This window comes from Juglans microcarpa x Juglans regia, chromosome 6D (assembly GCF_004785595.1).
Source record: "Juglans microcarpa x Juglans regia isolate MS1-56 chromosome 6D, Jm3101_v1.0, whole genome shotgun sequence".
Taxonomy (NCBI): domain Eukaryota; kingdom Viridiplantae; phylum Streptophyta; class Magnoliopsida; order Fagales; family Juglandaceae; genus Juglans; species Juglans microcarpa x Juglans regia.
This window is the reverse complement of record NC_054604.1, coordinates 3,683,502-3,702,181: the sequence shown is the minus strand read 5'-3', so window position 1 is coordinate 3,702,181 and position 18,680 is coordinate 3,683,502. Positions and strand designations below refer to the sequence as shown.

Here is an 18,680-nt window from a genome sequence, read left to right as displayed (position 1 = left end):
TATTGGAGAGGGTTAGATACTTACTGTCAAACTTGGGACTTTTTAAGTCTTTTTGGGCTGAAGCTGTCACAACTACAGTCCATTTAATTAATAGGAGTCATTCTTTAGCCATAAGGTTTAAGACTCCTCCAGAAATGTGGATTGGAAAACCTTTTAACTATGACTACTTGAGAGTGTTTAGGTGTGTTGCGTATGCTCACACCAGAACTGACAAACTGGAACCAAGGGCTATGAAATGTATTTTTGTGAGGTACCCTGAGAGAGTAAAAAGGTACAAGTTATGGATTGATAACCCAGGGATACAAAAATGTATTATTAGTAGAGATATGGTCTTTAATGAACATGACATGGCTTGAGTTAAAACTAAAAGACTTGAACCTATCCAGGATACTAACCCTGAGAAGATACATCTTGAGGTGGAGCAACCTGACAATAATTTGAGAAAATTAGAAGGCCAGGATGCTGAGACTCAAACTTCCACTTTAGGTGATGAGGACCAAGGTGGAGTTATTTCTTACAACTTGGTCAGGGATAGAAAAAGGAGGTTTATAAAACCCCCAAAGAGGTATGGTCAAGTTGAGATGACTATTTTTGCTTTGACCGTAGAAGATGAAGTTGTAGAAATGGATCCTAGATTCTACAAGGAAGCCATGGAAAATATTGAGTTTCATCAATAGGTATAGGCTATGGATGAGGAAATGGATTCTTTGAAAAAGAATCATACTTGGAAAATGGTTGTTAAGCCTGAAAAGGTTAAGCTTGCAGGGTTTAAATGGATCTACAAAATGAAAGATGGCATACTAGGAGTTGATGGTCCTAGGTATAAGGCTAGACTGGTAGCAAAGGAATTCACTCAAAGAGAAAGAATAGATTTTAATGAAATTTTTTCACCTGTTGTTAAACATATTTCAGTAAGGTTTATTCTATCCTATACCGCATATGAAGATTTACACTTGGAGCAATTAGATGTAAAAACAAATTTCTTGCATGGTGAACTAGATAAGACTATTTACATGTAATCCCTCAGGGTTATGTAAATGAGTCCAACATTAATCATGTCTGTTTACTTAAAAAATCATTATATGAACTTAAACAGTCCCCAAGACAATGATACAAAAAATTTGACTCTCATATATTAGACAATGGATTTAAAAGGAGTAATTATGATAGTTGTGTGTACTTTAGGCATTACAGAGACCACATTATTTACCTACTCTTGTATGTAGATGACATGCTTATAGCATGTAGGGATGCCGATCTAATTGATGAAGTAAAGTGTATACTGAAAATAGAATTTGAGATGAAGGAACTTGGGCCAGTTAAGATGATATTAGATATGAAAATAGTTAGAGATAGGAAAAAAAGACTTCTCTATCTATCTTATTAGATTTATGCAAGGTATACCTTATGCAAGCATGGTGGGAAGCATCATGTATGCTATGGTGTGTGTTCTCTAGACCTAACTTAACCTATGTTGTTAGCATGGTAAGTAGGTTTATGAGTAACTCTGGGAAGCCACAGTGACATTCTATAAAGTGGGTATTACAGTACTTAATTGAAACTCAGTGTCTAGGTTTGAGGTTTGGAGGGGAAGTGCAACAGGGGAGTGAGTTAGAGGAATTTATGGATTCTGACTCTACTGCTAATTTGGATTCTAGAAAGTCTTTGATTGGGTATGTATTTACAACATTTGGAAAGGCTATTAGTTGGAAAGCTAATTTATAATCTGTAATTACTTTATCAACAACTGAAGCTGAATATATTGCTATGACAGAAGCAATATAGGAGATATGTGGTTAAATGATTTTTTACATGAGTTAGGCATATTTAAAGTGGTTATCACAGTTCAGTATACCATGAAAGGTTTAAACACATAGACATTCGACTTTATTTTGTGATAGATGTAATAGCATTTGGAGATGTTAAAGTAGAAAAGGTTCTAACTGAAGAAAACGTTTTTAATATGATGACAAAATCCTTACCAGCTACCAAGTTTAGGCATTGCCTAAATTTGATTAGTATGAGAAGCTATTAGAGCTCAGATTACTTTGCAGGAACAATCTAGAGGAAGAAGAAGATCATTTTGCAAGGATAAAAGACTCGTCAAGATGGAGATTTGTTGAAGACATGTCAAGTTTTTACGCGGATGGATGTACACTTGTAAATATGGTAATGGTAATGGCACTTTTGTAATATGTGATTAATGACATTTTTGTAATATCTCAATAATGACAAACTTGTAATTAGATATATTTGTATATAAAGGCAATTGTGCTTACGAGAATTGATAGAAGCAAAAAAGAAAAAGTCACTTTACCTTTATGAGCCGCGATCTTGGGAGAGAAACGGAAGGGGTCTTAAAACCCTAGTTTTACTAAGATCAAATTGGAGCTTGAGGAGATGATCAAGTGTGTTTTATGGTGTGGTTTCGTTAGAGGATAATACGAGGAAGCTAATCTATATTTTGTGCGGTGATCAACGGTTGTAAGTGATTGTAAACTCAAGTTTTGATGCATTCTTCAATAATAAAGACTCATAAACTGTTCCTGCCATGAATGTAAACTATTAGAGTCGAACCATGCAATTTCTTGTGTTGATTTCGCATTTCTTTTATTATTCTTACTTATATTTTGATCTTGCATGAGTATATACTCTGATTTCGGGTTTCTAACGTGTTTAAAGTAGAGAACTAAATCAATCACGTTAATCATATAATTTCTTGGTAATTTGGTTATTTGATATTCAATATTAATTGCATATTACAACCAATGACGTTAAATTGGTTCTTTGAGTATTTGTTTGTGAGGCTGAAATTATAACAATTTGAATATCGAGCAATCGACGTAGTCATTTGATCACTAGCAGATGTATTGAAATCATCATCATCAAATGATCTGGAATCATTTATACAAATCGAGTTGCTTTTAAATACTCTTTATTTAGCATATCTTTCTTTTTATTTTCCAAGGATCTCTTTATTTTTCTTTTCTGGTAAGTCTCTATACATGATTCTTTTTGCAGGTTGTTTTCTATAATTTTCAAAAATAATTCACAGACATCAACACTAGGAAGAACACATACTTCACTATACGAATCCCCTTTAATGATATCAATATGAATATTAGAATTCCGTTGTCTCTTTGATACTCTTTGAACAAGACTAAAGTCTTGAATGCCGTCTATATATTGGACATCATTGTTTGAATATAGAGCAATTGACGTAGTCGTTTCATCACCAACAGATGTATCGAAATCATCATCACCAAATGATCTGGAATCATTTATACGAATAAAGTTGCTTTTGGATGCTCTTTGTTTCGCATATCTTTCTCTTTGTTTTCTGCATTTCTCTTCCTTTTTCTCTTCTGATAAATCTATATACAGGATTCTTTTTGTAGGTTATTTTCCATGATCTTAAAAAAATAGTTTACAAACTTAAATTTTATAGAAATTTATATTTTCGTTTCTCAATTTTTTTAAAAAATTATTTACAGAATCTTATCACTTCTCATTATGTTAATGAAAGAAATAATTGTTTCAATTGTTGGATACCGTTCTACACAAGCAAGATGAAATAAATAAATAAAAATTATTTCCAACACTCAATTAAATAAATAATCAAATAATAAAATACTATGAAACTGGAATCTAACAAAATCATATTTCAACATCACATACAAAAAATGTTTTAGAAACTATTTGTCAAACTTAATTCCCTATTCCAAGCAACTACCAACTATTTCTCTACTAATTATTTTAAAATATTTCTCTACTAATTTTTTATTTGGATGTTATGATTTTTTAGTTTTTTTCTTATTGTTGATTTTTGGGAAAAAAGGGATGGTTTAAGTCTTGAGGATGAGAGATCGATCAATGTGGCATGTGATTTGTGTTAGTCGGTTTCTTATTGTATCTAAATCATTAAGATTGACATATTTTTTTAATGTTTAATTATTATCTTTTAAAATTGTGTATCTTCCGATTTATATAGGTTGAGTGTTTGGGTTTATATGTCAATGTGTCAAGTTGTGTGTTAGTAGGTTTAATATGATTTTTGTTGTATTATTTTGTGATAACTAAATTGTGAAATTTATTTTGATGTGCTTTTTTTATATTAATTATTGTTTAGTATTTATCACTAAGATTGCACATTTTTTTTATTTTTTAATTATTATTTTTTAAAATTTTGTATCTTTTGATTTATATAGGTTGAGTGTTTGAGTTTATATGTTAGCGTGTCAAGTTGTGTGTTAGTAGGTTTAATGTGATTTTCGTTGTATTATTTTGTGATAACTAAGTTGTGAAATTTATTTTGACTTGCTTTTTTTTATATTAATTATTGTTTAGTATTTAAATTTCTCTTTATTTTAATTTATTTTAATGTAGCGACAATTATTGATATATGGCTTGAGCTTTGAAAAGAATATATGCTTAATTTATTAGCCACTCTTAAATGCCATGACATTTAAAGCAAGCAAGAAAGAAGCATTCAAATGATAAAGTAACTCTATTTATTGCCCCAACACGTAGAAAGCATCTTAGTATCTGAATTAATACATAAACAAAAGAAAACACGGTGCCGTTTTGGGCACAACATTTATAAACCTAAGATTTTTTTCTTCCGTTTACTTCTTTTCTTCTCTATGCATACACATTCATTTCTTCTCGACTATTTTTATTTTCTTCTTTCCTCTCTCCTCGCACTCTCTTCTCTAATCTTCTTCTTCGCTCTCTATCTTTCTCGTTTTCTCTGCATATTCTCCCTCTGAAACCAAACTTTTTTCTCTCTGTCTTCTTTCTTTTTTTCATTTTGTATGTTGTTTTTATCTTCATCTTTGACACTTCTCTCTTCAGGTTTGTTACTTGTAGCATTGGGTTTGTTTTTGTTAATTTTTTTCCTGTAGATTTGCATGTCGTGAGTTCTTTGCTTTTATTATTTAAACGTTTTTGAAAAAATATAAATTTTTTTTCGGTTGATGGATTGGTTTAAAGTTTTTTTTTTTGTTCACATTTTTGTATACGGTTTTGGTGTTTTCGTTTCATTGACGGTTTTTTTTTCTCATTTTGCTATTTAAATATTTTTTAAAAGATCTATTTTTTCTGGTTTTTTTCCTGTGGGTTTGCATGTCGTGAGTTCTTTGCTTTTCTTATTTAAATGTTTTTGAAAAAAAAATATTTTTTTATGTTCAATGAGTTTTTTCTCTTGTGGGTTTGCATATTGTGAGTTCTGTCTTTGAGGTTTTTTCACATTTTTCTTTTGATTGACTGGATTTTTCAGGTTCTCTTTTTGGTTTTTTTTTTTTTTCGATTGATGGATTGAGTTAAAGTTTTTTTTTTTTGGTGTTCACATTTTTGTATACGGTTTTAGTGTTTTCGTTTCATTGACGGTTTTTTTTCCTCATTTCACTATTTACAGATTTTTTAAAAGATCTATTTTTTTTTGGTTGTTTGATTTTTTTTCCTTTAGATTTGCATATCGTGAGTTGTCTGTTTTCTATTCTTTACTTTTGTTATTTAAAATTTTTTTGAAAAAATATAAATTTTTTATGTTTGATGGGGTTTTTTTCCTTGTGGGTTTGTATGTTGTGAGTTTTATCTTTGGGTTTTATATATGGTTTTCATTTTTATTTTTTTGGAACAAAGTAAATGGGTTTTTTTTTTTGGAACAAAGTAGATGGGTTTTTGTTTTTTCGGTTTGCATGTTGTTAGTTAGTTTGTTCTTTGCTTTAGTGATGTATAGATTTTTGAAAGAATACAAATTTTTACGTTGTTTCAATGGTTTTTCTTTTCCGTTGATATTTTTTATCAAATAACTTGTACCTTAATTGGGTTATTTGATTTACAGATTTGTTAGAAAATATTTATTTTTTTGAGTTTTGTAATTTGTAGATTTGTGAAAAAATATAAATTTTCCTTCTGTATGTTATTTACTTTTATCTTGTGGGTTTGTTTTAACATCAGGTGTTTATACATATTAATGACGCTCATTACTACTTAGTTGTCACGGTCTTTAGTTTCTCCTAGAAACAGTGCACTTTTTCTCTAAAAAAAATTTGATTAACACTTAAAAACTAATGTAGACCTGCAATGCTCATGGACTCTGTTGTGTTCCTTTATATGATACTCTAGGTATTGTTTTTCGTTAACATCCAATTAATTACACCAAAACACAGACCCATCTACTCTCTTGGTACTGAGGTTTTTTATAATTAGAAAATATAACATATTCTGTTATATAAGACGTTCAACTTTCTTTCCAAAACTCAAACATTTATATGCATTGACCTTAAACCTTAAATCTTGAGCATCTTGTGAAATGTAATATTTATTGCTGTTTGATCTGGTCTAGTTTGCTGGTTAGGTGCTGGTGCTGTGGAATTTTCTAACAATCATTCATGAACCAGCATGAAATTATACATGTGAAATGATTATATTGCAAGAGATGTTAAAAGATGTTGTTTGGCAAGTGAGAGTATCTCAAGTACTCTCACTACTATTCTTTACTTTATTATTAATTTTCACCTACTTTTCTACTATTTATTACTTTTCACCTACTTTTTACTACTATTTAATATTTTATTATTACTTTTTCACTACTATTCACAAATAATCTCAACATTTCAGGTATTCTCACAAACATTATCAAGAATAAAGTTGGGGCAGAACACGTTTATGCGGTGTATTTTCAGGATTTTTTGGCTTAAGTTTATTTGTACATTTTGTTTAATAAATCTGTAAAATATGTTGTCTATATTTATTTCATCATGTAATTTGGTCACAACTGCTAAATGTCTGACAAATTTTTCATTTCCAGGTTGAGAGCTCCCCTTCTCCAGGTACTTTCTGACCTTTTTTCCCCTCAGTTTTTTTGCTTAATTTTCTAATTATTTCTGCTATATTTTTCTTAGAAATATGAACAAACATGTGTAATGTATAGATAGACTATATATATATACTATAAACACACAAAACATAGATAGACTATATATATACTATAAACACACAAAAAGCATTTAGACTGACCTTTTAAATGTTTCTTAAAACCTTAGGACGACTGCACTGCTTACACACACCTGATTTGAAAGAAACAGAGCTTAGAAGAAACTGAAAGAAATAGAAGATAAACTGAATATATAGTTGCATAAGTTTTCTGAATTGAGTTTTCAACTTTGTAAGTATATGTTTTATTAAGTATTTTGTTTCTTTGTTTTGTTGTGATTTCATGTCTTAATTTATTCATTTATAGTTTAATTGTGTATAATTTTATACCCATTCAACTCAAAAGCTCCCTATACCTAAAAAAAGAAGTTTACAATAGCATAAAGAACACAACATAGTAAGCATATGGTAGTTTAGGATATTTTAAACTAAAAAAACTTATGGGTTTCAGATTCTTCCTTTCAAAATTATGAAATGTTAGTTATATGCACCAGATGTTTACTTAGATTTCTTTATTAATCTTTAGTAACTTATTGATAGAAAAATGGTATGAAATATAAAGATCTTGAAGGCAAAACAGGATTTGTTTTCTCTAATAGTTAACATAAAACAGATTAATAAAGATACAAATGATTACCTTAAACTCGGCAAAATTTGAATACCTCCCAACAACAGAAATATCAATATAATCTGAAACTAAAATAGAGGAAAATTTTGATTTTCAGATTTAGAAGAGAAGATAAACATAAACCATATATTTGAAGAACTAAAAAATGCTGATTAATATAGATCAATAATTTCAACCAGAGTAAATCCCTAATAGCTTCCAACAACACAAAGATGAATACAAACTCAAGGAGAAATAAAGGGATTTCTTCGGCTGTGAATGTGTACTTGATGTGTTTGTGTGAGTTATTCTTTAAATTTTATTTATTTGTATTTGTTTTTTTAATATGTAATTGGACAATTGTAATAACCAATAAATAATTGTTTTGAAATTATCAATCAAAATGCAGTATTTAACGAAGCTGCAGTGTCTTCTTTGTATTACATTCACAATGTAATTGTCAATTACAGAATTGTAACATCTAATAAATAATTGGAGAATTGTAATAGCCAATAAATAATTGTTTTGAAATTATCAATCAAAATGCAGTATTAAGAGAAATAGAGGGGATTTCTTCAACTGTGAATGTGTACTTGATGCGTTTGTATGAGTTATGTTTTAAATTTTATTCATTTGTATTTGGTTTTTTAATATGTAATTGGAGAATTGTAACAACCAATAAATAATTGTTTCGAGATTATCAATCAAAATGTAGTATTTAATGAAGCTGCATTGTCTTCTTTGTGACCGTTACATTCACAGTATAATTGTCAATTGCAGAATTGTAACGTCTAATAAATGATTGGAGAATTGTAACAGCCAATAAATAATTGTTTTGAAATTATCAATCAAAATATAGTATTTAATGAAGCTGCAATGTCTTCTTTGTAACCGTTACATTCATAGTACACGGACGGGATGAACAACGTTAACTTTAACGGGAAAACAACAAAAACCGTTAAAACAATATTTGCAGTTTGATAACCACTTTATATATATAAAGATATATTTATACGTGTATATATATTTATGAATGCTATTCTTTATCTTCATTTTTATTATCTTCAGTTACATCAATTGGTGTTTCACATTTTAACTGGCTTTATGAGTTAGTCAGGGAAATAAATGTTACTAAAAATCTGACATATCATCTGGCATGATTGGGAATAACCAAGTCTATAATAAAGAACAATATTTCTTGTCTTTTTAATATTTCTTAGCAAAAAATAATTATATGATTTTTTTAGAAATGCGAGTGACTTTTTTTTTCGCAATTTATAGCCATTTAAAGATAATGCTAAAAACCACCATGAAAATTTTAAAAGCGCTTCAAAAATATGTTTAACAAATAATAAACAAGTTTTTTATTACAAAAATTTCTAGCAAAGCTTTTCATTTAAAAGCACTATAATTGATCAGCACTATAATTTAAAGCAAATAATTACACCATGTGGCAATGAGATTAGAAACAAGTTAAAGGAAGAAAAAGTGGAGAGTAGGGAAAGTAAGAAGCCTTTTACCACCAAGAGCTACTGCAAAAGTCCTGAAAATCATTTTAGTACCAAGGGATCGAGAAGATAAACTAATCTGGGAGCATGAAAATGATGGTCAATACATTGTGAAAAGTGCCTATAGATTTTTTCATGCCATTGAAAAAAATCAGAGATGAAGGTGAGAGCTCAAATGCAGAAATTCAAAAAAGTATATGGTGGAGACAATGGAAGTTAAAATTAAAAAATAATGTCAAGGTATTTGTATGACGAGCTTGTAAAAATGGTTTGCCAACTTTGCACAATTTAAAAACCAAGAAAGTGGTTATGGAGGATGATTGCATTTTCTGTAGGGAGGAAGTGGAAGATACTGGACATGCCCTTTATTCCTGCCCATCCATTAGAGAGTGCTAGAAGAAACATCTAAACTATTTGCCCCCACTTGGATTTAGAGGAAAGTTTGAGGATTTAGTGTAGGGAGTGATGAAAACAAGTACATAGGAGGAGTTAGAACATTTTTTTCTCATTCCATGGGAATGTGGTACAAAAGAAATCAGAAGGTTCATAAAAAGAAAGACCTCTTTCTTGAGTAAGTGGTAGAATATGCACTATCTCTACAGAACGATTATAAGGAGTTTCAAGGTCGACAAAAGCATCTGACTCACCTGCAACAATGTTGTTAGGCTCCTCCACCTTTAGGAGCAATGAAGCTAAATGTCGATGGGGTTGTTTTCATGATCAGTGTAGAGCAAGGGTCGGCATTATCCTTAGAGATGCCAATGGTGATGTTGTGATGGCTGCTAGTAAAAAAGAGAATGAAGTTAAAATCTTACAGAAATTGAACTTCGAGATATGCTTAAAGGGCTTTAGCTGTGTATTCCTATGGGTTTACATGAATTGATTGTGAGAAGTGACTCTTTACTTGTAGTGAAAGAGATACAAGCTAGTGGGGAATTTTTGTCACTACTGAATAACTTGATTCAAGAAGTTAAAGACCTGGTGAAGAAGATCCCACTCTGCATTGTGCAACATGTTAGATGCATAGGAAATGAGGTTGCTCATAGACTTGCAAAACATGCTCGGAATGTAGTTGACATTACTGTGTGGAGGAATTTTAGTCCAGATTTCATTTCCCAGGTTATCTGGATAGATATGCAGTTGTAATGTGTTTTTCTCATTGACTGAAATTGAGTTGCTATAAAAAGCACTATAATTAAAAGCTCTATATATTACCTATAACAACTCCAAACAAGCATTTACCAGCTTGTAGAAAACTTGATTTTGAAGTTGAGTTATTACAATGATCCATAATCTGAGGGTGTGCTAGAATTTGTGGATTGATTGTGAATTTTTTGTTATTATTTTTGAGTAATTAATCCTTTAGCCGATATTTTTGTGGGGAGTGAGACTACCATGTTTGAGGGGTAGAAAGTGTGGCATGTAAGTGGACAAGTAATCGCAGTGAATAGTTCCTAAGGTAACCATACACATGCCACTCATATACAACCATTTTACAAATTATTCTGCATCAATCAATGTCATCGTACCACCTTATTAAAAATAGTTGCAAATTAAATAACCATATTTTATTTAAAATAAAGTTATATAATAATTATAAGTTTGTTATTGTTGATCTAATTTTTATTAGTTTGATGTGTGACTCTCAATTCAAACTTGTTTTAGGCTATACAAAAATATTTTCAACTCATTTTATCTTATCTCATTTTATTATTATAATTTTTTCAAATTTCTATGTAAAATATAATAGAGAATTCAACTTTTTTTCAAATCTCAAAACAATAATAATATTAAAAAATAATAATCTAACAATATTTTATTCAACTTATCTAAAATCATTTCATCTCACTATTCAAACGAACCCTTAATATAAATCTGATCCTTGTTCTTGTATGGTTTTTTCCCTATCAATTGCTAGCAAAGACAATTATGATAGAAAATCGAGAAGCAAGAATGCGAGTTGCACAAATTACAGTATACCAAATGTATTTCCTTTGAGAAAAGATAAGATTAATGATAAATATCTGTATAATTTAATTATTTATTGTATAACTTATTTTTAGAGAAATGTCACAAACTATATCACCAATTTATTATGTAAAATTTAATATTTTTATTATTTTTAGATTATATATTTTTTTTTTAAAAAATTGAAAGTTGATAAACAATGTCAATTTATTATGGTGGAATGAAAATGTAGCCTGCAAAATTTATTTTTATAAAAATATTATTGATTTAAAGTAAAATTATAAAAAAAAGTATAAAAAGAGTGTGTACTTATTGTTTAAAGAATAATTCTACGCCCATTTTAAACTTTTCCTCGAAGTTACGAATTCAATTGAAACAAAACCGTAGAATAGCAGATTTAACGGCTACGGGTCGTTAAGAACGATACGACGGACCGTTTTATGTTTGGCAAGAAACAGAAGCAACTGTAGAACAAAAAAGGAGCAAGAGAAGTAGGAAACACCCGTGACCCGACGCTACGTAAATTCTTTTGCGTTCCGAACCTCATTTCCCCTCCCGAACTGCGTATCTTTGAAGCTCGCTCTCTCTCTGAAGTTCGGCATTTTTCTCTCTGTCAATGAAAATGATTGGCGAGTCCAACAAGCGCAAAAGAGGCCGCAAGCCAAGAACCCCTCCTCCACCGAAACCCTAGATCTCCCTTCTACCACCACCGCCGCAGCCGCCGCAGACGCCGCCGCATTGGACGATGTCTTCTCCGTCTCCAACGTCGAGCTCATCGACCCTCCCACCACATCATCCAACGCCAACGCTGGCGCCCACCGCCGCGGCCGTCCCAAGAAGCGCCCCATGCCCGAGAAGCCCCAGCCCCTCCTCTCCCCAGCCGGGCGGAGGGCCACACTTCGCCCTTTCGAAAACGGGGACTTCTTCGACGTGGCGGTGGGTCCCATGGCGGTGGAGGGCACGCCGGCCAGGGTGGTCCCGGCGATGGACGCGGTGGTGAAGGTTTTCTGCGTGCACACGGAGCCGAATTTCTCCCTGCCGTGGCAGCGGAAGAGGCAATACAGCTCCAGCAGCAGCGGCTTCGTCATCGGAGGGAGGAGGGTGCTCACCAACGCCCATTCCGTCGAGCATTACACCCAGGTCAAGCTCAAGAAGCGCGGGTCCGACACCAAGTACCTCGCCACCGTGCTGGCTATCGGGACTGAATGCGATATCGGTAATTAACTTTCCTTCTCTGGTTTCGCATATTCGTGCTGGAAAATTAATATAAAATACAGAATAGACAGCAGTGGAAATAATAAATTGCATACCTCCTGCCATGGTGATTCAAGAACGAGCAAAAACCCACTTAAGAGAAAGAAATATTTGAGTAGGAAGAGAATCTTTTGCCCTATGTCTTTTGATTACCGTACTGATGGTTTACCCAGGCCCTTTATTTATAGGCTAGGCTAGGGACTTCTAACAGAGTTAGACTTGAACTATTCCTCCCATCAAGAATAGGATAGGGCTTATCCATTACTAGTTGTTCAAAATGAAACTCTTACCGAACTTCCCATATTCTTTTCTACTCTTTTCTTGTACTTGTAAAAAAAAAAAAAGTCGTTCAAAATGAAACTCTTAAAACCTAAGTTTAAATTAAATTAAACTTCTTAATAGATAAAATCTTAACAAACTTGATAGGCAAGATAGTCTCTAAATAGAACTCTAACATGCTTTGCTTAGCTTAGCACTACGATTCATTGCGAACACCGAAACCTTGAATAGATATGTGCCTAGTTGAAGAGTCGAGTGGTTGTGAATGGTTTATTATGTTGGCAAACATTACCAAGTCTGATATTTTTTGTGACAGTAGTTATTCAAGTATGTTAGTACCTAATTTGTGTCGGACCTCATATGAACTGAGGTGGCTCCTAATGTTAACTGATAACGTTACATAGAGGGATTTTGATCATTCTACATTTGTTAGGATTGAGACCAGAGTTTTGCCCCTGTTATTCTGAACTGGGGAAAATATCCATGGGCAAAATGCATTAGCTATTCTGCATAAAACAAATGAAACCATCAAGTCAACTAATGTATGGGGAATCCAAAATTGAAGCAAAATAAATTCAACAATTAACAGGAGCCAATTATGAACTTTTAGAAAAGGTGAAGAAATAAGGGTTACAAGTAACTCAAGGTTGAAGAAAGTCGAAGGGTTGAATTATCATTGCCCATTAAACTTCAATTTTGATGCAGATGGAGACAGAAAAGTTGTGAAGTAAGGTGCATGCGTTACAGTCATCTTTTTTTTTTTTTTTTTTTTTTTTTTTTATAAGTAAACAAATTTTATTGATCAAAGAATTAGGCATAGCCCAATACAAATACATGAACAACTATATGCCCTAATTAAGAAGGTGCAAAAGAGACAAGAAAATCATGTCGGTCCATGCCGTTGAAATCAACAGCAATGGCCCAAGTACATAGAGTGCTGTAAAATAAAGCTATAAGTTCCTCTAGTGATCTCTCCTTGTCTTCAAACGTCCGCGCATTGCGCTCCTGCCACAAACACAACATGATGCATATAGGGATCATCTTCCAAACCGCTTTAATCTACTGCATGCCTCCTATATTTATCCAGCTGGCCAGCACTGCCACCGCAGTCTCCGGCATAACCCAAGTCAGCTCTACTCTACCGAACACCTCATTCCACAAAACCCTTGCTGTCTCACAATGTAGGAGGCATCTAAGTTGTATTAACTATTGCATGAAGTAAATATTGGTAGCCTTTTTGAATTGTACTTAATTGACTCAAGTTATACTGATCGTAAATTTTGTTTTATGTGACGCTGCAGCAATGCTCACTGTCGATGATAATGAATTTTGGCAAGGAGTGTCACCAGTAGAATTTGGGGATTTACCTGCACTTCAAGATGCCGTTACTGTTGTGGGTTACCCAATTGGGGGAGACACAATTTCTGTCACAAGTGGCGTTGTTTCACGATTAGAGATCCTATCTTATGTCCATGGTTCCACTGAGCTTCTTGGTTTGCAGGTTATGATGTTGCAGTAGCATTTTGTTGTGTATGTAGTTTGCCGATTGACTATTTGTCCTGATAACTTTTTCATGATTGTCTTTGCAGATAGATGCTGCTATAAACTCTGGAAATTCTGGTGGGCCTGCTTTTAATGATAAAGGAAATTGTGTGGGCATTGCATTTCAATCCCTTAAACATGAAGATGCAGAGAATATAGGTTACGTGATACCCACACCAGTCATCATGCACTTCATCCAGGATTATGAGAAGAATGGAGCTTATACAGGTAGTTATTTACATCTTTGAGTTGTTAAGTTGCGGTACTAACTTCTTCAAGTGTGATCCACCTTGTGATATTTCTGCATGGATACTTGCATTTCTGGGATTTTTTGAGTCACAGCTACTTTTTTTTTTTTTTCCCCCCTTCCTGTTGCTTTGATTCACATTTCTGTCTTTATATGCCAGGATTTCCAATTCTTGGAGTTGAGTGGCAGAAGATGGAGAACCCTGATTTGCGGACAGCAATGGGTATGAAACCTGATCAGAAGGGTGTTCGTATTAGAAGAATTGATCCAACTGCCCCAGAATCTAAGGTGTTAGAACCATCGGATATTATTCTCAGCTTTGATGGGGTTGATATTGCCAACGATGGAACAGGCAAGCAGGACTTCTTGATTACAGCTTTTTCTTGACTACGTATGCAAATTTTGCATTAGGGTTTTAAATGTAAAAGTGAAAAGTCCTACTAATCTAGTCTTTGTAATTGTATTGTTCCTGAATTTTGATGTGGCACTTCACTCTAATTCTTTTGGAATGTTTCAGTTCCTTTTCGTCATGGTGAGCGCATAGGCTTTAGTTACCTTGTCTCCCAGAAGTACACTGGGGATGATGCAGCCATTAAAGTACTTCGCAATTATGAGATTCTTGACTTTGACATCAAACTTGCAACTCACAAAAGGCTCATTCCCGCACACATCAAAGGGAGACCACCCTCATATTATATTATTGCTGGATTTGTTTTTACGACTGTATCTGTTCCATACCTTCGTTCTGAGGTTTGTTGTTCAACTTTGGAATCCCCCTGGCTTGTCCGCTTTCATGTGTTTTCTGGGTCTGAAATAGACGATAATAATAGTTGCTTCTAGTTTTTTTTCTCTGTTGTTTTGATGCTGTGGCTAATCTTTTGGACTTGCAAAGAACTTTAGCATAGTGGAGGCTGGACAACTTGTATGACTAGTAAAGTCTGATTATAGTGGGAGACTAAAGGGATGCTTGGGAAATGAAATGATATGAGAAATCTGTGAATAGTAGTAAAATGATTTGTGAATAGTAATGAAATTGTTTTGAGTTATGATGTTTTATGGGGTTTTGGAAAAGGAGAGGGAAAAGGTTGAATAAAAATATTATCAAGTTAAAATATTGTTAGAATATAATTTTTAAATATAATTTTTGTTTTGGGATTTGAAAAAGTTGAATTGTTTTATGTGTTTTGTTTAGAAGTTTGGGAAAATTGTAATGATTAGATGAAAAAATTGAAAAATTGAAAAATTGAAATTGAAAAGTGTTTGCATTTGAGTGATGTTTGGGAAGTAAATGAGATGAGATGAAACCTTCCCATCTTCCAAACAACTCCTAAGGTCTCATTTGGATGTTGAGATGAGATGAGAAATCTGTCAATAGTAATGAAATAGTTTGGGAATAGTAGTGAAATGTTTTGAGTTAAATTGTTTTATAGGATTTTGGGAAAGGAGAGAGAAAAAGTTGAATAAAAAATTATAAAATTAAAATATTGTTAGAATATAATTTTTTAATATTATTTTGTTTTGAGATTTGAAAAAGTTGAATCGTTTTTTGTGTTTTGTTTGAAAGTTTTGAAAAGTTATAATGATTAGGCAATGATTACTTTTGTGTACTTGGGCTATGCCTATCTTTCATTCATATCAATGAAACTTACTTCTTACTTATCAAAAAAAAAAAAAATTGATTAGATAAAAAAAGTTGAAAATTTGAAATTGAAAAGTGTGTGTTTGGGTGTTGAGATGAGATGGGTTGAGACCATCTCAACATCCAAACAGGGCCTTAGTATCATCGTATTTTGGTAATCAAAAGAGGTAGCTTTTGGTTTTTGAAAGTCTGAGGAATGAGAGGGTTGCCTCAATACTATTTCTCCTACTCTCTTCATATTTTGGAATTACATACATGTTGTTCATAAAAAAAAATCTACTTTGATGCCTGGGTCTATGACTATCATGTTTAAAACCTACAACCCATCACAATGGCCTTAAGCACTATCAAAAGGATGTGGTTTTTGTCTGGTGGTCTCGTGAACTTTTATCCAACAAAGGTTCAATTGTTTACTCCTAGTCTTTCATAGTACACATGTGCTGGTCTGTGTATCCTCTATATCTTGGTGGTTTCTTATTCAAAGAAAATTGTTTTTCGTTCCAAACATTAAATGCAATTGGTTGCTTCAATTCGTCATCAACCGCTTGTGTTTAGTAATTTGCCTTTGGCAGCCTACTCTATTTGATCTCCAACATCTTATTAACAAATTTATCAGTCATATTTGACTTTGCAAAGATTTTGCATGGTATCCTATAATACCGTCTTCTTTCTGCAGTATGGAAAGGATTATGAATATGAAGCTCCAGTGAAGCTTTTGGATAAACTGTTGCATTCAATGCCACAATCACCAGATGAGCAGCTTGTTGTTGTTTCTCAGGTAGTCTCTCTCTCTCTCTCTCTCTCTCTTATATATATATATATTTCCATTCTTGTTCTTTACCTTTTAATGATATGTTTTGTTGAAGGTGCTTGTCGCTGATATCAATATTGGCTATGAGGACATTGTTAACACCCAGGTCTGGAATTAGTAGCTTTTTGTAGTGCCCTTGATTTTTGCTGTGGATACTTTAATTACCAAGCCGTTTCATTGTATAATGTGTAGGTGCATGCTTTCAATGGTAAGCCTGTGAAGAATCTGAAGAGCTTGGCCACCATGGTAGAGAGCTGCGAAGATGAATTTTTGAAGTTTGATTTAGAGTATCAACAGGTTCTTCCTCTCTCTCTGGTGGAGTGCGATACACATTGAACGCACACCTTGCCTGGTTGCCCTCTTTATTTATTCATAAAAAATGATTGAGCCAAGGGGTTTTGACATGGAAAGGAAACATGAACAGTGTAGAAAATTTGCTCCCCGTGTTCCCTTTCTGTGCAAAATTCCCATATGAGTATCACGGTTCTTTATTGATAAGTTTTACATCTGTACAGATAGTGGTCCTTCGGACAAAGACTGCCAAAGCAGCTACTTTAGATATTCTTGCAACACACTGCATACCATCAGCCATATCGGATGATCTAAAGTTGTGAGGTTTGATCATAGATTTCTTAGCCTGCACTGCCTTGCCTCTGTTTTTCTTTTCTAAAACATCTGAAGAAGAGAATATGTCACATTCTGGAGACCGGACTTGCTAGCCATATATTTGTAGTTTGTTAGACATTGTTTCCCCATGTGGGACTGTCTCTGGAGAGCAGTGAGGTGCAGGTACTTCAGCGGTGATTGATAGTTTTCTGCTCTTTGCAAGTAATTGAGGAGACCATACAGGCTGTAGAATTGAGGTTGGTCTTAAGATTCTTTTTTCTTTTTTCTTCTATAAATTTTGGAGCGATATATGAGGCATATATTTTGTGTAATAGCTCCCGTAGAATATCTAGATGTGAATGGGATCTTAATTGTCAGAAACTCCTATCTAGAGGAAAAGAAAAAGTAAAATACCAAGTTACTAACCTTTTCTTACCATGAGACATCTTCTCTAGCAGTGGCATGTTTGAATGGCTTGAGACGGGTTGTGCACCAAACAACTACACAAGGGGGAAATTTGAAGTAAATTCAGCATGTAGATAGTGGCATGTGGAACATATCACCCTTAATTTTGTTAACAGGAGTCTCTATGCACAAGCCCCCATGCATAAGCCACCAAATGTCCGTCCGATGATCACTTTACTGGTGAAGCACGAACAACCCAAAATGCTGCTGTCCTTGGTTTGGAGATGGCTCTCTGGATGTAGTCATCGCAATCACAAATTGCTTTCCTACTTAAAAGACCTTTGGTCCCTCTTAAGTAAATCACCCTATCTAGTACGAAGAGCAAGGGATTCTTGACCACCATATACAGAACCTACAAGCCATCCCACGATATATGTGCTTCATTCTAGGAGATGGGAACCCAAATCATAGAGAGACATATGTTTTGCATGCTATAATCCACCTACATTAACATATTCCAAAAGGGAGATAAAGAAAAAACATAAACTAGATCAGCTTGTAAGGCTAGATTGCCTTGAGTATGTTCTAAAGATGATAAAGCAAGTGATGATTCAACCGCTTTCTATTCATCTGCCTCCCTCTCCAAGAGAGGACTCTTCTGCGTGAGTGGTAGTAAGCCTTCCATCTTCAAGGGTTTTACCCTTTTCCTCTTCTTGGGGTTATGTTGTGTCCATTCTACAGCGTGAAAACCTTCAACCATCACAGTTGCTTCAATGACACTGCAAAAGGCAGTAAAAGCTCAATCATTCCAAGTAAGTCCATCACTACATCTGGGTACTCTCGAGGGAGTTTCTAATTTTTTACGCTGCAACATC

At 33.4% G+C, this 18,680-nt stretch overlaps 1 protein-coding gene across 1 annotated transcript; it reads left to right on the top strand.

The window, feature by feature from the left end:
* Positions 1 to 11,386: 11,386 nt before the first annotated feature.
* On the top strand, positions 11,387 to 17,838 carry LOC121234018 (protease Do-like 9). Its single transcript, XM_041129813.1, is given in 10 exon segments — positions 11,387 to 11,698; positions 11,701 to 12,238; positions 13,857 to 14,056; positions 14,145 to 14,325; positions 14,505 to 14,696; positions 14,862 to 15,094; positions 16,660 to 16,761; positions 16,850 to 16,900; positions 16,987 to 17,091; positions 17,310 to 17,838. Coding segments are annotated over 10 exon segments (1,761 nt in total). The 5' UTR covers positions 11,387 to 11,638; the 3' UTR covers positions 17,409 to 17,838.
* The last annotated feature ends 842 nt before the right edge of the window (positions 17,839 to 18,680 follow it).